At 49.8% G+C, this 27067-nt stretch overlaps 1 protein-coding gene across 1 annotated transcript; it reads right to left on the reverse strand.

Annotated features, from left to right (window-relative positions):
- Positions 1–672: 672 nt before the first annotated feature.
- mRpS18A (mitochondrial ribosomal protein S18A) lies at positions 673–27067 on the reverse strand. The gene is made up of 4 exons (XM_045760536.2): positions 26811–27067; positions 25698–25840; positions 10304–10427; positions 673–899 (listed from the first exon to the last, which is right to left on the reverse strand). Exons 1-4 carry the CDS (start codon positions 26935–26937, stop codon positions 778–780), a joined length of 516 nt encoding a protein of 171 aa, XP_045616492.2. The 5' UTR covers positions 26938–27067; the 3' UTR covers positions 673–777.

Consider the following 27067-nt stretch of genomic DNA (forward strand, 5'->3'; position numbering starts at 1 on the left):
TCCATTCCCCCCCTCCTCTCTCACTCATCCTCTTCCCTCATTTCTTACTCTTCCTTCTTTGTTCTTCCGTCTCCTCACTAAAGTGTAAATAATCACATCTTGTTTCTCCTTTGAATTGAGATTAAGCAGTTCCTTGAAAACGTACCATTGGTTCAGTGCGAGAGTAGTGAGTACCAGGTTACCCTCAACTGTAAATTTTGGTTAGATGTTTTAGGAAATATACTTAAGAGTGCCCGGGTGTAATCTACAAGGTTACAGTAGTATCAGGAAGGGGTTACACAATATTTTCAGCTGGTGTTACAATGGTGTCAGCTGGTGTTACAATGGTGTCAGATGGTGTTACAATGGTGTCAGTTGGCATTACAACCACATAACAATATGCTTGCAAAGGAGAGAATACTAAGTAACACGACAAAACAGGTTTGTTGCAGTAAGTATCATTCATGAATGATGGCCAGCAGTGAAGAAGTAGTGATCAATTTTAAAACTGAATTGCAATACAACTTTGTACGCGCTGCAGCATTATTATTGAGGAGCATCATATTACGATACTCATTATACCACAATTAATCTACTGTAGTTCATAATTTTTTAAAGTAAAACACCATCACTATCACATATGCCAACTGGCAGCTCAGGAGCTAAATGAGTAAGCAGGTCAATAAAGTCAAATTACTGATGTGGAATTTATTCATATACTGTATTTCCATTTACATTGAACCAGTCACAAATAGATGCAGGAAAAAATAAAATATTGTACTGTACATTGAATCAGAGTTATTTACGTTTAGGTTTGACGTCAAGTGTGGTCTCGTCAAAATACCTGTTGTATTTCTTTGATCCAAATCTTTTTTTGGGATCCTTCTTGCTGTACCACGGGGTTAAATTAGGCATCAGACCTGTAATAAATCAAAATGTAATAAATTAAATGTAAATATTGAATTCATTTACAATTATTTACTGTACAGAACAAACATGAATCCACTATTTCTAAATACGTACCGTACAATATATAGTAAAAATTTTGACACATTTTCATACAAAATTTGAACTGGCCTGTCTCATGTAATTAATTTTTTATTACAGTAGCTACAGTACTGTATATCTAACACAGTTCACCTCAATTATATGTATCAACATCATTTAAACTACTTTCATGGGGTGGAAATGCACAGCCCAGCAGGGAAAGGAAAAAACAAAGTATCTGCAGATTGCATGTAACTGAAGTACCCATAATATATACTGACATCATTCAACTATCAGCTATTTCGTTTATGCTTTAACTCCTGCCGATTCCTATTTATTCTTGCAATCCTTATCCAAAACTAAAGCTCATTAAAAAAACAAAAACAGCATTGAATGTCATGAAACGCCATTTTCTGGGTGAGACCCAGAGGCTCCCCGGAGCTTACTAGGCTGATATGCTAATGTCAGACTTTGGCATCAGTCATGTGTATGGAGTTCTGTGAGCCTATCGGGCACCATGAGCCAGAACTTGGCCCCCCCTCAGAGAGGCATGGGGAGCAATGACCTATAGAAACCCCCTTGTGGTTGGAAGCATTCTATGTCTGCCATCGACTGGGTCAGGCACCCAGAAAGGTAAGCATCCCAAAACAAATCCCTATTCTGGGAAAATTATTGCTACCAAAAGCTGAACAAGTGGATAGAACTCCTGTGAAAGAAACGAGCAAACGATCATGATGTCACATGTCGCCGTCTGCGTAGGGAGCCCCAGACACCTCACGCCGGCTATCCACCCGTCAGTTCTGAGGCTTGATGTCAAAACACACAAAAAACCGCTGACAGGGGGGAGGGAGGAATGCCAGGGAGCCTCCGGGTCTCACCCAGAAAATGGGGTTTCATTACATTCAACACTGGCTTTCTGGGGGAGTCCCTTTGGCTCCCCAGAGCTAACTACCCACAGAGGAAGAACATACTGATTTAAACGGGAGGCGGTCATTGCTCACTCCACAACTCAAAGTCGAGACAACCTGCTGCAACTGCCGACCCAAAATGACACAGGCCCGACTAGGCCTAGGGATGTGCACGAGATAACAAGCAGCCAGGACCCAGTACGACCACCAAAAGTCCAGTGCCCAAATGTCAGCTCAGGATATGGTGCCAAAGACGGCAGCAAGTGCAGTGAACGCACGAACGTCATGGGCACGGGGATAGACCGCAGGCTGGCTAGCCGGAAGAGCTCTGAGGACGACCTGGGAGACCCGCACCCGCGAACAGGGAAGAAAAGGAAACTGGATCAACCCAAAGCGCGTCCCCGAACACAGAGGCCGAGGCGCGCACGTAACAGTGAAGAGCCGCCACCCAACACAAACCATGATGCACCCCCTACCACGAAACCTAACCAGTCCTTGAACCCTGGATGATTATGAACGTGCTAATAAGCATCCTCGAGGTCCAGGGACACCATCCAGGTACCTGGCTCCAACAGAAGCCGGACCTGAGACAGAGTAGTCGTCCGAAAGGAGGAGCAAGGAATCCAGGGGTTCAGACGGGACAAGTCCAGAATTAACCTCAGAGCCACACAGTCCCATTTCAGCACCGGAAACAAGCGGGAAAATGCTTGTTACTGAAACAAGTGTTTTGAAACGACCCCTGAGGGACAGGGTCGTTTCGTCCAAGCCGAAGCACACCCACTACAAGATGATTTGACGAAGTGCAGAAGAAACCTGCCCTGTTAGCCCCGAACCCTCCAAAGGAGGACGGGCCACCCAATGCCACCGCAGGCCGGATGACACGACAGAAAAGGCCCACAAATCATGGGACCAAGCGTGGGCGAACAAAGCGAGCCTCCCCCCCAGGGGCGAACCGCGAAAGGGCCGACGCCCCTATGAGAACCCAAACGTCGAACAGGGCGATCACCGCGCCGACCAGATGACGCCAGCACCGAAGGTCATGTCGGCTCAGAATCTGGTATCAATGGCCCACCTCGACCAGCAGAACCCGGAACCCTGGCACGACCCCTCCGAGACTGCCGAGAACGACCGCCCCGGAGAACCAACAAGTCCGACATAGGACGACAACTAGACGAAGCCGCTTGCAGAAACTGTGAGACCGCAGTCTCTGCAAACAGCAATGGACAAAACGGAGACGAGAACCTAAGAGTCAGGGCCCAAGAGGATTCCAAAGAGAGGGCGAGCACAGCCTGACGGCACGCGAGACGAGAAGCAAAAAACAGAGACACCGCTTCCTTCAGGATGGGCACAAAGAGCTTCAACAGTGCAGCCGACGCCCTAGCTGCCGAAGTCAGCGCCCCAGACGAAGGCCCTTCACTCAACGCTTCCTTATCCTCCTCAAGCCAGGCAGAAGACAGCTTGAGAAGGGAAAAGAAACGTAAGACCGAAGCCAAATGCCCACGGGCACGCAAATCCTCCGCAACCAACGATGCCAAAAGAAGAGGAACCTGCACGTGAAGCTGGAAAAGCCCAACATCCCGAGAAAGCGCGGGAGCGAACAAGCTCGTATTAACATTTCGGCTCGGTAATGATGCAGCATTGCCTCGTTCTTTTACTCAAGGGTAGTCTGGTAACGACGCAGCATTGCGTCATTTCCAGCGGCAAATTGGCGGCGGCTTCGGGAGGGGCACGCCGTGGTTTTGGACGTTATATGCATATACACCTGTAGGGAATTTCATTGCAAATACATTGATACCAAAATGAAAGACCTAGGACCAGAATTAAGATAATAAAGTTGAAAAAGTATACCCATTTTATTGCTCTTTATTATCGCTCACTGCGGTAATGCACCGCCAAGTTCTCTGTTTGCTGTGGGTGGGACGCCGGGCTTTTGGACTTTATATTTGCATATACTCCTGTAGGGAATTCTATTGCGAACATAATGATACTAAAGTGAAAGATCTTGGACGAGAATTGAGATGTCTAAAGTGAAGAGTGTACACATTTTATTGCTCTTGCCCGCTCCCGGGTAACACCCTCTCACTTTCTCGCCAGGCTTTTGGCCTTTTTATGCATTTAGTCTTGAAGAGAATTCTTTTGCGAACACATTGATACCAAATTGAAAAACCTAGGATGAGAATTGAGATGAAAAAGTTGAAAAGAATATACACATTTCAGTATGACCACGCTCTCTATTGTAATGAGAGGCGCCATGGGGTGGCGTAGCGCTCCCTTTCTGGTAACTTTCATCTTGTCGTCAGGTGGAGCGTACCACTGGTTTTGACATTATATGCATATACACCTGTTGGGAATTCTATTGCAAACACATTGATGCAAAAATGAAAGACCTAGGACGAGAATTGAGGTGACCAAAGTGAAAAGAGTGTACATATTTTATCGGTCTTGAGCGCACCCGGGTAACACGCTCTCACTTTCTCTGTTTGTTGTGGATGGTATGCTGGGCATTTGGACTTAATATGCCTTTAGTCCTGTAGAGAATTCTATTGCGAACACAATGATACCAAATTGAAAAACCTAGGACGAGAATTGAGGTAACAAAGTTGAAAAGATTATACACTTTTCAGAATTACCGCGCACTCCTGCGGAATGTCCAAACCCACCCGGAGTAGTGCGGTGCATGCGCGCCCAGAGCATCAAAATGTTAAGGTGCTCAAACTCGCCCCCCCAGGTAAACCTGCGTAAATGTAGAAGTTTCACGTCAATCAAGCGTGTGGGTCCAACAGAACCCATGCCACACCCCCAACGAAAAGAAAGGGCAGTCTGCTAGCCGGGAAGACTCCGGAATCTCCAAACACACCCAAAAACGGGTAGAAGAACCGAACTCAAGCGAGGATGGATCCATCACAGAGGCATAAACCGGGTCTCGCAAGAAGTATGCAGCAATAGCCTCCCGAGCCTCCTTCGCGGAGATACGGGAAGTAGAAAACCTCTGGAAAGATGGAGTCGAGGTACCCAAAGGAGCCCGGAACCGAACCCAAATCATACTCATACAGGGAAGGGGGGGTTAAGAAAACCTCTCCCCCTGCAACAATAAGCCCCGCAAGGAAGGCAAAAGCACCCAAGCAGGGTTAAAGGGGACCCAAGGCCCCCAGGTTGACTCCTCCCCAGCACCAAGATCCCCCCTCGTCGGGACCCGGGGGCAGAGCCGTCCTCCAAACCCTCTACCCCTGAAGAAAAGGCAGAGTCCAGGGGAAAGGCAGACAAGAAGGGGGTAAAGAAGGGGGTCTGCTGATGGGATCCAGAAGCCTCGGCAGGAGGAACCGGCTCAAATGCCTCCGTCTCCGACCCGAATGGGGCAGCCACTGAAGCCGCCTGAGCCTCATTACCAACTAAACCCTGTACTGAAGCCGAAACCCTCAGACATTCTGGAGCCAGACACAGGGGGGAGGGGATGCAAGATGAACCACAGGGGGGGGGGGATGCAGGATGAACCACAGGGAAAGGAGCCAAAGTCGAAGCGACTAACGCCCCCAGGTCCAGGTCCCTAAAACCAAAACTGGGCAGCCTCGGGGCATCCAGATGAGAAACCATCCTAGCGCTTTGCAGTAACCTAAACCTAACATGCAATGCGGAAGGAAGCCCCTAAGCGTATGCAGCCCTGGTACTGATGAGGTACTCCTGGCCACCACACACCACACTTAAGACAGCAGAGAACGCCACACAAGGCAAAACACCACCCAGGAATTTGAGGCCAGAGAAGTGTCTGTCCCGGTTGGCACTAGCTTACGAACTGAAGGCAGTCGGCGTGGTGAGGTCCGGGCCCCGCCCCTCCCCCTCTTGGGGAGGGGAGGGCTGCGCAGACGACTGGTGCGACAGTAAATTGTGATAATTGCTTGTTTGCTTGCTTCCTTGGGATTGTAGGGAGTTTCTACCTCTCTGTTCTTTTTTTTTGTTTTAGTTTCTTACCATGTGGGGTTTGTGTTGTCATGCCTACCTTTCTGGGTGCCTAACCCCGGTCGATGGCAGATAAGGAAAACCCCCAATCACAAGGGGGTTTTCCAGAGCCATTGCTCCCTGAAATTTCTCTGAAGGGGCCAGGTTCTGGCGCTGGTCCCTGGTAGGTCTGAACTCCATAACTAATGTCCCGGTCTAATATAATGTACATTAGCCCGATAAGCTCCAGGGAGCCGTAGGGGCTCCCCACAGAAAAGTTTCTTTCACCCTGATGCCCCTGTTACCTAGCAGTAAATAGGTACCTGGGAGATAGACAGCTGCTATGGGCTGCTTCCTGGGGGTGTGTAACAAAGAGGAGGCCTGGTCGAGGACCAGACCGCGGGGACGCTAAACTTCGAAATCATCTCAAGATAACCTCAAGATAGGTAAACCACACAGGAGGTAAACCGTAATGGCTTCCTGCATCTCAGGTGGCAGGTAACAGGAAACCGAAAACTTCCAGAAGGATGGGACCAACGGACCCAATGGGACATGAAACTGAACCTGGGGAGGGGCCGACACGAAATCCAACCCATATGAGGCGAGGGGAAAAGAAAACCCCACCCTCTGTAACAGTAAACCCTGCTCAGAGGGCACAAAAGCCCAAGTGTGGTCCCACAAGGCCCAAGACCCCCAAATCAGCCCCTACCCCCTTCCCCTCCCCAGGAATCTCCACAGCAGGACCCGGGGCCAAGCCGTCCCCCAAAGCCCCTGCCTCAAGAAAAAACTGGGGCAGCCATAAAAGCCAGAAGGAAGGGGGTCCACTAGTCAGACCCATATACTTCAGGAGGAACAGGCTCGAATGCATTCGTTGCCACCCAGAAGGGGCATCCCCTGAGACTGCCCAAGTCTCCAACCCGAATTCCCGAAACCCTCAGACGCTTTGGAACCAGAAGAAGGGGGGGGGGCGGGAACCAGAAAGAACCACAGCAGAGGGAAGGACGAGAGGGCGTGGACTGAACCAAGGTCGAAGCGACCAACACCCCCAAGTCTAGATCCCTATAACCAAAATGGGGCAGCCTCGGGGCTTCCGGGTCAGCAACCAACCAAGTGTGTTGCAGCAACCTAAACCTAGCATGCAATGCCTGAGCTGCCTGCACCCGAACAGTCATCAGTGGACTGGGTGTACCGAGTCAAAAACAAGCAACAAAACTCGCAGGACTCTGGGTTGAAGGTATCACTGATCCAGCAGGCAGCATGATGGAGGTAGAAGAGGTGAATATCACCCTGAGACAATCTTGAGGTTATCTTGAGGTTATCTTGAGATGATTTCGGGGCTTTTAGTGTCCCCGCGGCCCGGTCCTCGACCAGGCCTCCACCCCCAGGAAGCAGCCCGTGACAGCTGACTAACTCCCAGGTACCTATTTACTGCTAGGTAACAGGGGCATTCAGGGTGAAAGAAACTTTGCCCATTTGTTTCTGCCTCGTGCGGGAATCGAACCCGCGCCACATAATTACGAATCCTGCGCGCTATCCACCAGGCTACGAGACCCCCTACGAGACAAGGGGACAGAGCAACCTTCAAACTCACACAAGGCGAGAGGGAACCCAGGGGACGCATCCATTGGACCCAAGTGCCCCCCGCAGGGTTTCCCAGGTCCCTTAGAAACACGGGAATTTTTGTTTAGATGGGAAACACGCTAAGGGAAGCCCAGGCAGGGTACTGCTAACCGGCACCCCAGTCAACCAAGAAAACTATTAAAAGCTGAACCCTGGGATATGTCCACTCACGGGGGTCAAGCAGGGGATCACTAAGTACAATAGGGGGGGGTAACCAAAACCAAGGGCAGAACCCCCACCAGGCAGGAAACAAAAAACAAAAGAAAAACCCATCAAGAGGACAATGTATCAAGGTGGAACAGAGTCGGCCACTATGAGAGGTGAAAACAAGCTGTGCAGCACCCTGCACCCCCTAAGAGTTCAAACTACCCCTATCCAAAGGCAAACAAGGGTGCACAACTCAGGCCCATATGCTTCAACCCATACCACTCCCAGCACACTAAGGGCGGTCAACCACCGAGCAGGAAAAGACCAAGCAGAGATGGATCCCAAGGTGACTTGTGGAAGGTAGCTCCAAGCCCCATGGGCTGTACTTACAGGGCACCTAGGGAAGGTGACCCTAGGCACATACAGCCTGAGTACTTGTCAAATTACTCCTGGCTCTCACACCACTAGAGAAACAGCACCACACCACAAGGCACAGAGATGAAGGACAGGAAAACAGGAGCCAAAGTCACACGACCGTTGCCAATCACATCAGCCAAAGAAATGGGGTGTGGATAGCCGGTGTGAGGGTCTTGGGCTCCCCCTTCCCCCTTCTGGGGAGGGGGGGGAGCTGCATAGACAAGTGATGCATCGACGTGGTGACATCATGTTATTTTGCTCGTTTTCGTTTGGGGAGTTCTGTTCACTAGTTCGGCTTTCAGTAGTAATTTCTTAACCAGAATAAAGGTTTGTTTTGGAGCCCTTACCTTTAGGGTGCCTGACCCAGTCGATGGCAGACATAGAATGCTTCCAACCACATGGGGGTTTCAATAGGCCATTGCTCCTTTGCCTCTGTGAGGGGCTCGTGGTCCCTCACAGAGGGACTATAGAACTCCATTCACATTGACTGATGCCAAAGTTTGTTATCAGCCTGTATAACTCCGGGAAGTCGAAGGAGCTTTCCCCAGAAAACCAGCGTTGAATGTACTGGAACGCCATTTTCTGGGTGCGCCTCGGAGGCTCCCTGGAGCTATTGGGTTAATGTGTTATATATTAGACCGGGGCATTAGTCTATGGTATTCAGCCTATCGGGGATCATGAGCCAGAACCTGGCCCCCTCAGAGGTTTCAGGGAGCAATGGCCCTGGAAAACCCCCAACCCCTCCGAGTTGGTTGGGGGTTTTCCTTATCAGCCATCAACTGAGGTTTGGCACCCAGAAAAGGTAGGCATAACCAAACAAACCCCACATGGTAAGAGGAGGACAAAAAAAAAAAAAAAAAAAAAAAAAAAAAAAAAAAAAAAAAAAAAAAAAAAAGAGGCAGAATTCCCTCCAATCCAAGCAAACAAGCAAATGTCACACTTTACTGCCGTGCTCTGTCCACGCAGCCTTTCGCTCCCCACGCCGGCTACCTAGCACTCCAGTTCGAAAGCAAAGCATCAAATAACGCAAAAAACTGCCGACTGGAGGAAGGGAGAGTTGCCAGGGAGCCTCCGGGGCTCACCTAGAAAATGGAGTTTCAATACATTTAGCGCTGGTTTTCTGTGGGGAGCTCCTACAGATCCCTGGAGCTACATACCCAAAGATAAGAAAAAGAGGGACTAACCCAGGAAGCGGTCACCACATACAGTACTCCTCAATGTGAAGTCGAGACCCAAAGTTGCAACCCAAAGCAAAACAGAAGCGCCCAGGAGCAGGCACGTTCACCAAATAACGGGCGGCCAGGATCCTGTCCGACCTCCAAAATCCCTGCGCCCAAACATCAGCCTAAAACATGTTACTAAACATGACAGCCAAAGCAGCAAACTTCCTAACGTCATGGACACGGGTGATAGACTGCAGGCTAGCTAGACTTAATTACCCTGCAGATGACCTGGAAGACCCGAGCCTGGAACAGGGAACGAGGGAAACCAGATGAACCCAAAGCACATCCTCAGCCACCGAAGCCAAAGCGTGCAGATAATGGCGAAGAGCCACAACCAGACACAACACATGATGCATTCCCCCGGCCTGACCAAGCATCAATGATCAAAGGACCCCTTTGGAAAGCAGCCGTCTTGTTCTTCGCCAGAAAAGAAGGGTGGGGCCCTTCAACAATAAATCCTGCCCAGAAAGCAGAAGGGCCCAGGTAGATCTAAAGGAGCCAAAGTGCTCCGAGCAGACTTCGCCAGAGCCCCGGGAACCCCCGACACAGTCCCTGGGGCAGAGCCCTCTTCCATCCCCACCACCCTGAACAGAGGGCAGACTGAAAAAAGTCCTGGGAAAAAGCTTCAAAGAAAGAAGCCTGCTGGTGTGACTCTGAAGCCTCAACGGGGAAATCAGGCTCAACATCCGTCCCCGAATCGGAAGGGGCAATTCCTAAAGCTACCCAAGCTTCATCACAAGCTAAACCCTGCCCTGGCCCAGAAACCCTCAGATGTTTGGGAGCTGGAAGTGGGGAAAGGGGGGGAAGGGGGGGGTCAGCAAACAAACCCACCTGGGAAGGAAGCAAGGACACGGATTGAGCCACGGTTGAACTAACCAACATCCCTAAATCCTGGTCCCTAAATCCCAAGCGGGGCAGCTCCAAGACTTCAAACTGGGTAACCAACCCGGTTACCAAAGCTGACAAAATTGCTAACACAAAACAAATCTAGAGAATATTTACTCAACTCATTATAATAAAGCATCCAAAACTAGTTATCAACAAATCAGAATTAAATTTAAAATACTAAATAAGTTACAATGTCCTTACCAGCTCTCTGTGCCATAGCCACTAAAAGTCTGACTCTTTTTTGCTGTTTTCCACAGAGTCCTGTGATACGCCGATGCAACATACCACCATCAGCACGCATAAATTGGGAAAGAATCAGTACATCCTGTAATAAATAAACCTGTTAACTCTTTAGCATTATGATGTTGCTAAAATGTCTCTTCTGTATTTCGACAGTAAACATTCCAATAGGCAGAGCTTATTGGGGAACACACCAAAGTACTGTATCGGGCTAACAGATTCCCTCAGCCAACCACCCCATCGCTCAAGAGAATAATTGCTCTGCATGTGAGTACATTCTCTTTCCTATGCAAATTACCTGACATAAAAATCTTGAATGTTATATTTATTTTCCTTTTACTGTTATATATACTGATCATGTGTGCACAATTAAATACATACACAGTATACAATATTTTCTATTTACAGTGAAAAAAAAAATGAGATTTGTTGAAATGTTAATAAGGAATCATATTTTCAGCTCCATCACACATAATCTACTGCATTATGAAAACTACTTTTTTGTTTTTTTGCATCTATACTTAACAACATTCATTTGCAAACATTTTGACACCAAATGTATAGTTATAACAACCAAAAATACTGAATAATGTAAATACAGTATACAAATTTGAGGTGTAGCTGAGCAGGACCTCGAGATACTGGGAACATTTACTTTTGGGCACACACCAAGGGTTTAGCAATTTCCATTGGAAAAGAACATGCAGTTAGGCAGAACAACACAGTACAGTGCTATAGGAAACATTTCATGTTGTCCCCGAATTTCTATAAAATGATAAGGAATTCCTGAAAAATTCATTCTAGCACAGAATAGCTGACAGCATCTCTTTTAGAAAAGTCAAACCATATCAAATCTGACCTTGGTAACACGGGTAACAACCAAGTGATTACCTAAATTAATTACCACTCTGTCCAAGTGGTGTGTTCAACCTACAACACCCTACAAGCCACCGGTGCCTTCTCATTTTTTTTCTTCCATTTTTTAGACTTACCCTTTGAAGCAGCTGAATTATATGCTGTATATAAGAAGCAGCTGAATTATATGCTGTATATAAGAAGCAGCTGAATTATATGCTGTATATAAGAAGCAGCTGAATTATATGCTGTATATAAGAAGCAGCTTTCTGATTGGATCATTCTGCTGTTCAATCCCACCCTTGCTACTCCATTTCACCTGTGCTCAGAGGAAGTTTGAGTTAGGAAGTGTGTTGGGTGGTCCAGGGGCAAGAACCATGAAGGTATGTGGTGCTACTGTCTGGTGGCTGTCAGCATAGGGATCCAAGCACGCTGGCTGGTAGTTATCCAATGTGCTTTCATGGATGTCACTGGTGATGTCAACGGAGGATTCAGAAGAACGGCGAGTTTATGAATTGACCAATCAGTCATGCTGGGCCAGATTAAATATTCTCTGGTGACATTTATAACTTCACAGGAATAGCTTGAAAAGTTTTCTGTGGTGCCAATACAATATGTTATCCTGTCTGAGAATGCATGAGCCTGCAGACTAATTTGTTCATAATGGTGTTTTTCATAACTCAAAGCCTCAATTTTCAGTGATCTCATTTCTCCACCACAAACAATGTTATGAAATTTGTGGCCTGCAGGTCTCCAGAGACATCTTAATAAGAATTTGTTACTTCATAGGTCCTCTGTTTCAACCAATTGAAAAAAACGGTGTTGAATGTAATGAAACGCCATTTTCTGGGTGAGTCCCGGAGGCTCCTGGAGCGATCCATGGCTGATATGGATGCCCTAATTATTTTGCATTAGGCGATGTGGGTGGAGTTCTAGGCCTACCGGGGACCACGAGCCAGAACCTGGCCCCTCACAGAGCCACGAGGAGCAATGGCCCAAAGAAATGCACATGTGATTTGGAGCATTCTATATCTGCCATCGACCGGGACAGGGACCCAGAAAGGTAAACACCACAAAACAAAATCCCTATTTAATCCCTATATATATTGGTTAAAAACGAAAATCGTCATACGAGTGGATAGAACTCCCCCCCCCCAAAAAAAACGAGCAAACAAGCATGACGTCACACGAGTCGCACCACATGTCTGTGCATTTCCCCCCCCCCCCTCCCCAGGAGGGATAAGGGGGAGCCCCAGACCCTCGCGCCAGCGATCCTCACCCCAGTTCTGAGGATGGATATAAAAAACCAGCGTTGAATGTAATGAAACGCAATTTTCTGGGCGAGTCCCAGAGGCTCCCTGGAGTTATCCCAGGCTGATATGCTAATGTCAGACTTTGGCCTCAGTCATGTGTATGGAGTTCTTAGGCCAACCGAGGACTTCGGCCAGAACCGGGCCCCCCTTAGAGAGGCAAGGGAAGCAATGGCCTATAGAAACCCCCGTGTGGTTGGAAGCCACTATGTCTGCCATCGACTGGATCAGGCACCCAGAAAGGTAAGTGCCTCAAAACAAACCCCTATTCTGGTTAAAATTGCTATCAAAAGCCGAACTACTGGATAGAACTCCCCAACAGAAAAACAAGCAAACTAGTGCGACGTCGCTGCGCCGCTGTCTGCGCAGCTTCCCCCTCCCCGGGAGAGGGAAGGGGGAGCCCCAGATCCTTCACGCCAGCTACCCACACCTCAGTTCTGAGGCGGATGTCAAAAACACAAAAAAAACACCGACCAGAGGGAGGGAGGGATGCCGGGGAGCTTCTGGGTCTCACCCAGAAAATGGCGTTTCATTACATTCAACACTGGTTTCCTGGGGGGAGCCCCGTCGGCTCCCCGGAGCTAACTACCTACAGACGGAAAAATAGAGGATCTTACCTAGGAGGCGGTCGTCGCTCACTCCTCAACTCAAAGTCGAGACAACTGGCTGCAACTGCTGACCCAAAGCAACACAGGACCAACGGGGCCCAGGGACATTCACGAGGTAACGAGCAGCCAGGACCCTGTTCGACCGCCAAAAACCCCGGGCCCAAATATCAGACCAAGACATATTTCCAAAGACGGCAGCAAGAGCCGCAAACTTACGGATGTCATAGGGACGGGGATTGACCACAGGCTGGCTGGATTTGATAACCCTGCGGACGACCTGGGAGACCCGAACCCGCGAACAGGGAAGAAGGGAAACCGGATCAACCCAAAACGCGTCCCCGGACACAGAAGCCGTGGTGCGCAAATAACAGCGAAGCGCTGCAACCGGACACAAAGCATGATGCACCCCCGGCCGTACCAACCAAGCATCAACCACCCATGGACCCCTCCGGAATGCAGCAGTCTCATTCTTTGCCAGAAAAGAAGGAGACGGCTGCAAGCGAACAAAACAATCACCACGACCAAAAGAGCAGAAACCCCTGCGCCGGAGGAGAGCATGAAGCTCCCCGACCCGACCCCAGAGGCTAATGATCATAAGAAAAGAGCCTTGAAGAAACAATCCCGGACCGGTCACAAAGCCCCTGACCGGCCTGGTGAGCACTGATCACAAAGCCCTGACCGGCCTGGTGAGCACTGGTCACAAAGCCCCAGCTGAGAGACGACGCATCCGTGTACACATCGAGCGAGGGCTCGGGTAGGCGCCAAGGCACTGAACCTCGAAAAACCCGAAGAGGAAGCCGGCGACGCAGCAGCCGACACAAGGCTCCCGGGGGTTGAACCCAGCGATCACGAGAAAGGCGGAAGGGGCGACCCCAAAGGAACCAGAACAGCCGATGAAGCCAAACCTGACCCGGCGGGTAGACTACCATCGTGAAGTTCAGGCTCCCACACAGCCCCTGGGTGACCCGAGGGCCCACCAAAAACAGATGAAGGCGGGACCACAGCCGCAGGAGAGACTCCGAAGGGAGAGACAAGGAAGCGGTCCAAGAGTCCGAAACAAGACCCAGCCAAGTCCGAACCTGAGAGGGGACCAGATGGGACTTCCTCCAGTTCACCAAGAACTCGAACCCGGCGAGCTGGGAAAGAACCAAATCCTTGGCTAGCAAGCAAGCCAACCGGCTGGGAGCCCAAACCAGCCAGTTGTCGAGGTAGGCCAACACCCGAACACCTAAGAGATGCAAACGGGCCATCACGACCCGCGTAAGGTGCGTGAACACGCGAGGTGCCAGGTTCAACCCGAACAGGAGAAAATGAAAGCGGTAACTTAGATGCCCCACAACAAAACTGAGCCAGTCCCGGAACCTCGGATGAATCGGGACATGCCAATAAGCGTCCTGGAGGTCCAGGGACACCATCCAAGCGCCCGGCTCCAAGAGAAGCCGAACCCGAGACAGCGTAGTCATCCGAAAAAAGGGGCAATAAACCCAGGGGTTCAGACGGGACAAGTCCAGAATGAACCGCAGGTCCGCGCAGTCCCGTTTTCGGATCGGAAACAGACGGGAAACTCATCTGAGGGACAACATCATTTTGACGACGCCCAAGCGAACCCACTCCAAGATGACCTGACAGAGCGTTTGGGAAGAAACCTGCCTTGCCTGCCCCGACCCCCCCCCCCAAAGGGGGGGCCCCCAATGCCACCGCAGGCCAACAGACACGACCCGAAACGCCCACGAATCGTGGGACCAGGCGTAGGCGAACAGCCCAAGCCTCCCTCCCCCTGTCAATGGGGCTAACCGCGAAAGGGCCAGCGCCCCTTTACGAGACCCAGAACCCCGCACAGAGAGAACACCGTGCCGATCAAACGAGGGTGATCCGAAGCAGGAGCCGAACCCGAACCTGACACCAGTGGCCTACCACCACGAGAGGAACCCCGAGCCCTGGCATGACCCTTCCGGGAAGACCCACCCCGGGACACTCGGAAAACCAACAAGTCCGACATTGGACAACAAGCCGACGACGCAGCCTGGATAAACTGCGTCATGGCCGACTCCTCAAACAGAAGAGGACAAAAAGGCGACGACAGCCTAAGAGCCAGAGCCCAAGCAGATTCCACGGAAGAACCCAGCACTGCAGGTCCGCGCAGTCCCGTTTTGGGATCGGAAACAGACGGGAAACCCATCTGAGGGACAACGTCGTTTCGACGACGCCCAAGCGAACCCACTCCAAGATGACCTGACAGAGCGTTTGGGAAGAAACCTGCCTTGCACCGCAGGTCCGCCTGCCCAACACGCGAGAAGGGAAGCACAAAACAGGGAAACCGCATCCCGCAAAATCGGCGTGAAAAGCTTCAACAAGACAGCCGATGAACGCGCTGCCGAGGACAAGGCGCCGGACCCCGGGACAGACCCAAGCGTCCTCACATCCTCCACGAGCCAATCAGAGGACAGCTCCAGGAGGGAAAAGAACCGCAAGGCTGAAGCCAAAAGACCCTGGGCGCGCAAGTCCTCCACCATGAGCACTGCCGAAATGGAGCTGTACATGGAGCTGAACAACGCCCACATCACGGGGAAGGGCAGGGGCAAACAAGCACTCGTTCAGGTACTCAAGCTCGCCCCCCAGGAAAACCTGAATCACTGTGGAAGCTTCCCGCCACTCCAGCGTGCGGGAACGACAGAAGGAATGCCAAGAATCCAGAACAAACAAGGGGCAGTCCACTAGCCAGGAAGACTCCGGAACCTCATAACGGAGCTAGAAAGGGAACGAAGTCCCAAACCTGAACTCAGACGGATCCATTTCCGAGGCATAATCCGGGTCACGCAGGAGGTACGCTGCAAGGGCCACTCGCACCACACCAGGTTGGATGCGATAAGCCGAAAACCTCTGGAAAGACGGAACTGACACACCCGGGGGAAACACAGAACCGAACCCAGGTAGGGGCCGACACCAAATCCAACTCGTACACAGAGGGGGGAAAAGAAAACCCCACACCTTGTAACAATAAGCCCCGCTCAGAGGGAAGAAAAACCCAGGCGGGGTCCAGCGAGGCCCAAGGTCCCAAAGTCAGCCCCTCCCCAGCCTCGAGGTCCTTCACAGCAGGACCCGGGGCCGACTCCTCTCCCCAAGCACCGACCCCACATGACAAGGACGGAGCAGCTGTAGAAGCCGGAAGAAAGGGGGCCCACTGGTCAGACCCAGAAGCTTCGGCAGGGAAACAAGACTCGAATGCCTCTGCCACTCCCCCGGAAGGGGCATCCCCCGAAGCTGCCCGAGTGTCGAGATCAAGTAACCCCTGCTCCGACTCCGAAACCCTCAGACGCTTCGGGGCCGGAAGCAGGTTGTTTGGGGGGGGGGGGGACCAGAATGAACAACAGAAGAGGAAGGATGAGGAGGTGCGGACTGAACCAGGATCGAAGCGACCCCCACCCACAAGTCCGGGTCTCGAAAAGGAAACCAGGGCAGCCCCGGGGCATCCAGATGAGCATCCAGCTGAGCGCGTTGCAACAGACGAAACCTAGCTTGCAACAGACGAAACCTAGCTTGCAACGCATGCGCCACCTGTACCCGAATGGAATCATCAGAGGATTGGGTAAATTGAGTCACAAGTAAGCAGCAACACTCACAGGACTCAGGGTCGAAAGTATCACCGACCCAACAGGCAGTGTGGCAGAGGCAAAAACAATGAGGGTCACCCCGAGACGAGGGGACTGAGCAACCCTCAAACTCGCACACAGCAAGCGGGGACTCCGGGGTCAAATCCATCGAACTCACGCATCTAGGGGATTCCCAGGGTCCTGAGCGTTTACTTTAAGAGGACTCGCGCTTAGGTAGTCCCAGGCAGGGTGCAGCTAATTGGCGCCCAAAACTACCAAGCAACCTTCTATAGCTGTACCCCAGGGACGTGTACACTCACAGGGACCTAGCAGGGGGCTCCACCGAGGAGAACCGTGGAAGGGCAAACATCAGTGGAATAATAGGGCAGAACCCCCCACAAGGCAAAAACAAAACCCCGCAAGAGGACAGCGAACCCCAAGGAACAGAACCGGCCACTATGTCGGGAATACAAAGCTGTACAGCACCCTGCGCCCCTAACAGTGCAAACTGCCTCTTACCCACAGGTAACAAGGGAGAACAGAACACCCAAGAGCCCAACAGGCGGCTGAAAAACTGAACGGTAGAACGGACCAGCAGAGGCAGATCCCGAGGAGCCTATGGATCGTGGCCCCAAGCACCAAGGGCAGTACTTACAGGGCACCTAGGGAAGGAAGCCCTAGGCGCATGCAGCCCGAGTACTGAAGATAACTCCTGGCTCTCACACCCACAGAAAACAAACACCACACACGAAGCACAGTGCTGTAGCGACACTGACACCAGAGCACACAACCTTTGTCTATAGCATCAGCCTCAAGAACTGAGGTGTGGGTAGCCGACGTGAAGGGTCTGGGGCTCCCCCTTCCCACTCCCAGGGAGGGGGAAGCTGCACAGACAGCAGCGCGGCGACATGTGACATCACACTAGTTTGCTTGTTTTTCTGTTGGGGAGTTCTATCCACTAGTTCGGCTTTTGGTAGCAATTTTAACCAGAATAGGGGTTTGTTTTGAGGCGCTTACCTTTCTGGGTGCCTGATCCAGTCGATGGCAGACATAGTGGCTTCCAACCACACGGGGGTTTCTATAGGCCATTGCTTCCCTTGCCTCTCTGAAGGGGCCCGGTTCTGGCTGTGGTCCCCGGTAGGCCTAAGAACTCCATGCACATGACTGATGCCAAAGTCCGACATTAGCATATCAGCCTGCATTAGCATATCAGCCTGGGATAGCTTCGGAGAGCCGATGGGGCTCCCACCAGAAAAACATGAAAAACTGCCGACTGGAGGGAAGGAGGGTTGCTGGGGAGCCTCCGGGACTCACCCAGAAAATGGCGTTTCATTACATTCAAGGCTGGTTTTCTAGGAGGAGTCCCTACGGCTCCCCAGAGCTACTTCACCAAAGACGAAAACAGAGGGAAACACCCGGGAGGCTGTCGGTGCTCACACCGCAACACGAAGTTGAGACAACAGGCTGCAACAGCCAACCCAAGGTGACATAGGCCTGACTAGACCCAGGAACAAACACGAGGGAGCGCGCAGCCAGGATCCAGCGCGACCGCCAAAACAACCTGTGCCCGAATGTCAGCCCAAGACATGCCACCAAAGACGGTAGCAAGCACAACAAACCTACGAACGTCAATGGCACAGGAAGAGACAGCAGGCTGGCTAGACATAAGGATCCGGCGGACCACTGGAAAGGCCCGAACCCGAGAACAGGGAAGGGAAACCGGATCAACCCAAAGCACAGCCCGGCCACAGAGGCTGCGGCACGCAAAAGATTGGCCGAGAGCCGCAATTGGACACAAGAAGAAGCACCCTGGCCAACCAACAAAGCAGCAAGACCCCCGGGGACCCCTCCAGAACCGAAAGGGCCACAACAAACCAAAGGGAATAGAGAAAAGAGCACCCTGCCCCAGAGCAAGACGGCTCAAGTGAAGCATGAGCATGCAGGAGGTGAACAATGCCGAGACATCCTGTAAAAAGAGCAGAAGGAACAACAAAACCGGAGCAATTCGAAGCGGCTTCGCCAACACCGCACGAGACAGGGCGACGGTATGCGACCAGAAAACAGCCCTGAACCACCACGAGAGAAGGACAAAACCATGACAACAAGATTGCAGTAAACCTACGAAGGGACAAAGAAAAAGAAGGACCGCCAGAAAACCCCATACCGCTGCCGAGACAAAGCAGGCAGAAGGGACACATACAAAAAGCCACCTGATCACCAACAGATGGTGAGAGAATCGAGTCAAAAGTACCAGACTAGAAGACCGAACCAGCCCCGCCACGGACCGGACCGACCATGTAAAAGAGGTGGAGCCACAGGAAAAACCCCCTGGGTGTGGACACTGAGCAAGCTGCGCTGGAACTAAGGCAGTCAAAGAACCAAGAGGAACGCCCGCCAGGTATCCAGGAACCCAACCCCGACGAGCCGGGAAAGAACCAACCCGGCAAAGCAGACACGCCCCAACCGGGAGGCAACCTTCCCCCCACCCGGGACCCCTGAAGGAACAAGAAGGCCGATAACAGGCAAAAAGCCGCTGCTTGCAGAAACTGCTAACTGCCAACCGCAAACTCTGCAAACAGCAAGGGCAAAAAGGGCACTGAAAAACCTGAGAGCCAAGGCCCAGGCAGAGGCCATGAAGGAACAAGGCCAACAAGGAACCGAGCACCACGAGCTGAAATCCGAGATGCGAAGTGAAAAACAGTGACACCGCAACCCACAGAAGCGGCACCACCAGCCCCAGCAGGGAAGAACTAAGCACGCCACCGCATGAAAACAAAAACGTACTGGCCGGAAAGGAACAAAGAAAAGCCGCAGCCAGGGTCAGAAGCCAAGTGCCCCCTGCCCCAACGAAAAGGAACTGTAGGGGCAGGAGTAGGTGATCGGAAGCTATATACACCAACAGACAACATAACACAGAAGCTGGCAGTGTCAGACAAGGAAAAGAGAAAGAATGCAGAGCTATACCGGAACACTGGGCCTGTTCTATAACAGGAAACTGAACAAGAACAGATCCCAACCGAGCACAAGCATGAGAAGAGCCAAAACGCACCTACCGAGATACCCAAGAAGGTGTAGGAGAGGTAGGAAGACGTAAAATGCAATGAAAAGACCCAAAAGACAGTCCAAGCACTGAAAGCCAGGGACAAGAGTAAAAGAAAAATGCAACAGAAGGCACATGAACCATATAAGCATATAACCATATAGCGAGTGAAAAATAAGACGCTCGCCCAAACTCAAGTGCAAATGAGAGAAGCAAACCCCACATGAGTACCAAAACAACGACCCCAAGAACAGGAAACATAGCTTCCACCCCATAGGAGCAAGGGGAGGGGAACAGAAGGCATATATACACGCTGTACATATATAAAGCATAGGTATGTGTACATGCAACGTACATATGGTCAAATCCCACATCAAAATCCGACAAGAATGTCAACTGGTGCAACCCACGCTCCGCCCCCCACAATGGTCGCCCAAGGCAGAATCTGGGAACGCCCCAAGAATATCGTGGGAAAACACCTGGAGAACTCATGAAACCAAAAAGTCAAAGCTTGGAATTGTCAGGCTAGGTGAGATAAGGCTAGGGCAGTGTCGGACCACTGCGCTACGGGGACATCAATTCAACAGGGAAATGTTGAACAGGAAAAGTAGTGCCCGCCGATGTCAACTCGGGCGACCACCGCGGAAATGCAACTCATGGGCCGACCCAACTGCTATGTGGGTCAGACATCAATATGGTTTGGAACATAAAAGGGTGCAGCCAGGTACGGAACGACAGGCAATGAATAAGTATCCTGTGTCCCGGCTGACAAAGTCACCAGACTGCATAACCTCACCTGTAGAGCAGAGGCACTATTGGGTCATGATACAGCATAGCCGTGTAATAGCTTGGGAGCAATGTTAGTAGAGCATGTCCAGAGATGCTTGTGCAGGAGAGCAGGTGCAGTGGAGAGGTGGAGAGGCGGAGGAGGAACCACACCTAGCCAACCCCCCCCCCCCCCCCCCCCAACCCATAAGCAGAGAAATAACTAGAAGTGTTCCCCACGTAGAACCCAAAACGACACCAATAACCAGGGGGCGATGACTGTAGAGATAAGATGAGCGAGAGCAGTGTATAACCCGGCAGAAAGTGTGCTGAACACCAACACATTGCTACAACGACCAAAACAAAACAATCACCCACGGCGCATGCGCCGGACACATGAGGTCCGAGCCGCACCACTCGACCACCGGGGAGGGGTGCCAACAAGGAAAATGGAACCATAATTAGGAACGTGGAGAGACTATTAAAGCTGGAAACAGCATCGAAAGAGAAGAAAAGGACATGAGTACGAACTAATCCTAGAAAGGACTGGAGGTAAACCCCACCGGAAGGCAACAGACGTGCCAATAATGCAGAAGCATCGAAGACACACTCGAACCTTCAAGAACCAAGACCAACAAGCACAAAATCACAGAGGCACAGATGCACCTAAGAGCATCCGTGACCAATGGACAAGAAGGACCCGAGACAACAAAAAATGATTGCGGCATGATGCAGAACATAGGTCCCAGAGAAGAAATGTGGGAAAGTAAAGAAAACACCCTACAGAAAGACGGAGCCGACGGACTGGAAGGTACACGGAATCAAACCTGGAGAGGGGCTGACGCCCAAAGTAACTTGTACGCAGAGGGGGGGGGGGAAGGAAAATCCCACTCCTTGTAACGGTAAGACCCGCTAGGAAGGTCGGAAAACCCAGGCGGGGTCCAACGGGGCCCAAACCCCCAAGTCTGCACCTCCCCAACCCTGGGAACCACCACGTCAGGCCTCGAGGGCAAGTTTTCGTCCAAAGCCTCGACCTCACAAGAAAAAGCCGGGCGGCCAAAAGAGCAGGAAGAGAGCGGGCCCACTGGTCACACCCCGGAGCTTCGGCTGGAGGAACAGACTCGAATGCCTCCGACACAATCCCCGAAACTGCCCGAGTTTCAAACCTCGAAACCCCGCCCCGACCCCAAAGCCCTCAGACGCCTATGAGCCGAAAGCGTGCCGAATAAACCACAGCAGGGGAAGAACGCGAGGGCGCGGACTAAACCAAGGCCGACACGACCAAAACCCAAGTCCAGGTCCAGAAAACCAAAACGGGGCAGCCTCGGGGCATCCGGTAGAAGTAATCAAACCAGTGTGTTGCAACAACCTACCCGGCAACGCGCGAGCCGCCTGCACCCGAAGAATGTCATCAACAGACTGGGTGATCAGAGCCACAAACAAGAAACAAAGCTCGCAGGACTCGGGGTCAAATGTGTCACCGACCCAACAGGCAGCATGACGGAGGCAAAAACAATGAGTGTCGCCCTGAGACAAGGGGACAAAGCAACCATCAAACTCGCACAAAGCGAGAGGGGACACAGGGGTCTCCTCCATCAGGCCCAAGTGCCCCCGCGGGGTTTTCCGGGGAGGGCGGCACCCCCTGCTCCGCCCTCCCCGCGGAGGGCGGAGCAGGGGGTGCCATCACACAACAACCCTAACAAAAGGGGGGGGGGGAAGGGAGAAAACAAGGCAGACCTCCCCACCAGGCAAAAACAAAAAGAAAAGAAAAATCACGCAAGTGGTCAACGTACCTAGAGGGAACAGAGCTGACCAGTGTTATAGGTGAAAACTAGCTACGCAGTACCCTGTGCCCCACCAGTGCAATAACTACCACTTACCCCAAGGCAAACATGGGAGGAAAACCTCCACACACTCGGGGCGCCCAAACACCAAGCAGCGAAAGGCCAACAGAGGTAGACCCAAGGCGACAGGTAGACCCAAGGCGACTTGTGGAAGGGAACCCCAAGCCCCAAGGGCGGTACTTACAGGGCACTCAGGGAAGAAGACCCTAAGCACATGCAGCCCGAGTACCTGAGAATATTACTCCCAGCTCACACGACCACCATAAGAGCAGCACATGGTCAAAGGAGGAGCTAGATAGTAAACGACAAGATCTTATAACAAAAATGAGAGAGATTATAGCGAGAGCGGATAACGATAGATCATGACTGTTGATAGTCGGCGACTTCAAATCGAAATCCATAGACTGAGAAGCATATGAAGCTAAAACAGAAGATTTTTGGACCTGTGGATTTGTAGACCTCATCCTGGAAACATTCTTGTTTCAACATGTTAAACAAGCTACGAGGATGAGGGTAGGGGACGTTCCCTCCATGCTAGATTTGATATTTACCAGGAAGGAGGAAGAGATATTTGATATTCAGTACCTTCTTCCCTTGGGTAAAAGAGACCATGTCTTATTGGGAATAAAGTATGCAATGCGTTATAATCTGGAAGAAAATAAGGAGGTTGAAGCAGTTGAAAAACCTGACTTCAGGAGAGGACATTATGGCAACCTTAGAAATTTTTTTAGTGAGTATAATTGGACAGACTTGTTGCTAGGCAAGGAAGTGAATGAGATGTATGTCAAGTTTTGTGAGATATATGATAAAGGCACAAAAAAATTTACACCAAAACAGAGATGCAGAACTAGGAAACAGGATTGGTTCAACAGAAACTGCGAAAGGGCCAGAGACCAAAAAGACACAAAAATGGAATCGATACAAGGAAGAGGTCAAACCCACAAACATACCAGCGATACAAAGACACGAGAAACAACTACACGGCAGTGAGGAGAGAGGCAGGAAGAAATTTTGAAAAAGGGATTGCAGACAAATGTAAAACAGAACCAGGTCTATTTTATAAATTCATAAACAACAAATTGCAGGTAAAGGATAATATTCAGAGGTTGAAAATGGGGAATAGATTCACGGAAAATGAAAAGGAAATGTGTGAAACACTAAACGAAAAGTTCCAAAATGTTTGTACAAAATGAAATCTTCAGGGAACCAGACACAATAAGAATTCCAGAGAACAACATAGAGCACATAGAGGTGTCTAGAGATGAAGTGGGAAAAAATGCTCAAGGAGCTAAGTAAGAACAAAGCAGTTGGTCCAGATGGAGTTTCACCATGGGTTCTGAGAGAATGTGCACATGAGCTCAGCATTCCACTTCAACTGATTTTTCAGGCATCCCTGTTTACAGGAGTTGTAGCCGATGTGTGGAAAAAGGCTAACATAGTTCCAATCTACAAAAGTAGAAGCAGGGAAGACCCCCTTAATTATAGACCTGAATCATTGACAGGTGTAATAGTCAAAATATTGGAAAAAATAATTAAAACTAAATGGGTAGAACACCTGGAGGAAAACGATATAATATCAGACAGACAGTATGGTTTTCGATCTGGAAGATCCTGTGTAACGAACTTACTCAGATTTTATGATCGAGCCACAGAGATTTTACAAGAAAGAGATGGTTGGCTTGACTGCATCTATCTGGACCTAAAAAAGGCTTTCGACAGAGTTCCCCATAAGAGGTTGTTCTGGAAACTGGAACATATTGGAGGGGTGACAGGTAAGCTTCTAACATAGATGAAAAATTTCCTGACAGAAAAATGAAGGTCGTAATCAGAGGCAAGGTATCGGATTGGAGGAATGTCATGAGTGGAGTACCACAGGGTTCAGTTCTTGCACCGGTAATGTTCATTGTCTACATAAACGATTTACCAGTGGGAATACAGAATTATATGAACATGTTTGCTGATGATGCTAAGATAATAGAAGATAAGAAACCTAGATGATTGTCATGCCCTTCAAGAAGACCTGGACAAAATAAGTATATGGAGCAACACTTGGCAAATGGAATTTAATGTGAATAAATTCCATGTTATGGAATGTGGAACTGGAGAACATAGACCCCACACAACCTATAAATTATGTGAGAAACATTAAAGATTTCTGACAAGGAAAGGGATCTAGGGGTGGTTCTAGATAGAGAACTGTCACCTGAGGACCACATTAAGGACATTGTGTGAGGAGCCTATGCAACACTTTCTAACTTCAGAATTGCTTTTAAATACATGGATGGAGAAATACTAAGGAAATTGTTCACGACTTTTGTTAGACCAAAGCTGGAAGATGCAGTGGTAGTATGGTGCCCATATCTTAAGAAGCACATCAACAAACTGGAAAAGGTGCAACGACATGCCACTAAGTGGCTCCCAGAACTGAAGGGCAAGAGCTACGAGGAGAGGTTAGAGGCATTAAATATGCAAAAACTAGAAGATAGAAGAAAAAGAGGCGATATGATCACTACATTCAAAATAGTAACAGGAATCGATAAAATTGATTGGGAAGAATTCCTGAGACCCGGAACTTCAAGAACAAGAGGCCATAGATTTAAACTAACGAAACAAAGCTGCCGGAGAAATATAAGAAAATTCACTTTTGTAAACAGTGGTAGACGGTTGGAACAAGTTAGGTGAGAAGGTGGTGGAGGCAAAAACCGTCAGTAATTTCAAAGCATTATATGACAAAGAGTGCTGGGGAGACGGGACACCACGAGCGTAGCTCTCATCCTGTAACTACACTTAGATAATTACTGAAAACAATGAACAGCACTGAGAGAAGACTAGAGCTGGAGCCACACAACCATGCACGATCCCATCAGCCAAGGAACTGGGGTGGAGATCGCCGGTGCGGGGGTCTGTGGCTCCCCCTTCAAACTGCCAAACTTTTAGCAGTTTGCTCGCTTTTTCTTTTGGGGAGTTCTGTCGACTCGTTTCACAATTTTTGTTGTTAACCAGAATAGGGGGTTTGTTTTGTGGCGCTTACCTTTCTGGGTGCCTGTCCCGGTCGATGGCAGATAAAAAATGCTCCAAATCACACGTGCATTTCTATGGGCCATTGCTCCTCGTGCCTCTGTGAGGGGAGCCAGGTTCTGGCTTGTGGTCCTCGGTAGGCCTAGAACTCCACCTATGTCGACTGATGCAAAATAGTTAGGGTATCCATATCAGCCATGGATAGCTCCAGGGAGCCGTAGGGGCTTCCCCCCCCCCCAGAAAAATAGACAAAGAAAATAATGTATTAGATCATTAACCAGTTTCATATTAAAACACGAGTAAAACAAAAAAAATGAAAACTTACAGTATGTTTTAAGTCGAGATTGAGAGCACAGAGACAGCATGTATGGTTTTCATCATGCCCTGTCTTGATCAACAGAGGGGTACGAGGTGATTCTATGTAAGCTCCTTTTATTATTAATTGATTACCCTCCTCTTGAACAATGACTGAAAAAAGACAAAGTTATTATGTAACATCAAACTCATCAGTTTTATCTATAGAATGAGATTTACCATTCATTATATCTTTAAAGTAATAAACTGGGCAATTTGCTGTAAAAATATCAGGGAAAATGTTTTATTAATGCAAACATCTTACTTAACAGGATCTTACAAACAGTAGTACAGTACACTGTTAACAGGATCCTACATAAAGTAGTATAGTACACTGTTAGTAGGATCTTACATACAGTAGTACAGAACACTGTTAACAGGATCTTACATACAGTAAACAGTACACTGTTAAGAAGACTTTTGCTTGATATTGCTTGGAATATCTGGAATTGGTGCCAAACTGGGAAATACTGAGAAGTAAAGTGACTAGGATGGTGTACTGGCAAGGGGGCGGCAAAACCGGCATGTGAAATGGATATACAGTACATAATAAGTGCACTGTATAAGTAAACATTAAGGCAATGCAGACAAGGAGTCACAATAACGTGGCCGAAATATGTCGACCAAACCACACACCAGAAAGTGAAGGGACGACGACGTTTCGGTCCATCCTGGACCATTCTCAAGTCGATTGTGGTCGAGGTCCACAAACCAGGAGAATGGTCCAGGACGGACCGAAACGTCATCGTCCCTTCACTTTCTAGTGTGTGGTTTGGTCAACATTAAGGCAATAATTTTAACATGACGGGGAGGGGGGGAGGCAGGTTAGCACATGTTGCATTGTTTAGATTGTTAAAGTGGTGAAGATTAATTTAATAATTCCCATCGTTGGAGGACACTCAAGTTTTATCAACTACCTTCCCAGGATGCAGCCCACAACACCTGGCTTCATACCCGAGGTCTACGTAAAGAGGCATCAGATTAAAGGAAATGTTCCCAACTGTTTCTATTCCTCCAAGAAACTGAACTCAAGGCTCCTTGAATGTGAGCCAAAGACGTACAAATTATAATCAAAATGACTTACTTTCTTTTAAAAAGTTAGTAGCAGTAAGAGAGAGCGGTCTGGCCTGGACACTCCCGACTGTGACCATCCTGGAGGACACTCCACTAGAGAGTAACACCCTCAGTCCTAAAGCACACCGTAGAGCCATAGTGCTTCCTAAAGCCTTATTTTCTGCATCAAAGATAATTTATTTCTTGCTCTGGATGCCTGAGAGCAGGAGGGCCGATCAGCCGCTGGTGTTTACCTCTCCACGCGGGGCTACGAGCCTCAAGTTCTCA

Source organism: Procambarus clarkii, chromosome 63 (genome assembly GCF_040958095.1).
Source record: "Procambarus clarkii isolate CNS0578487 chromosome 63, FALCON_Pclarkii_2.0, whole genome shotgun sequence".
Classification (NCBI taxonomy): Eukaryota; Metazoa; Arthropoda; class Malacostraca; order Decapoda; family Cambaridae; genus Procambarus; species Procambarus clarkii.

What these genes read in the sequence shown, in the direction of transcription:
- mRpS18A (XM_045760536.2), bottom strand. Translation starts at nt 26,937, where the DNA reads ATGGCTCTACGGTGTGCTTTAGGACTGAGGGTGTTACTCTCTAGTGGA. An exon ending in TACTAACTTTTTAAAAGAAA is followed by an intron (nt 25,841 to 26,810) that starts GTAAGTCATTTT and finishes GTCTTTTTTCAG; the next exon opens with TCATTGTTCAAGAGGAGGGT. An exon ending in ATCTCGACTTAAAACATACT is followed by an intron (nt 10,428 to 25,697) that starts GTAAGTTTTCAT and finishes TATTTATTACAG; the next exon opens with GATGTACTGATTCTTTCCCA.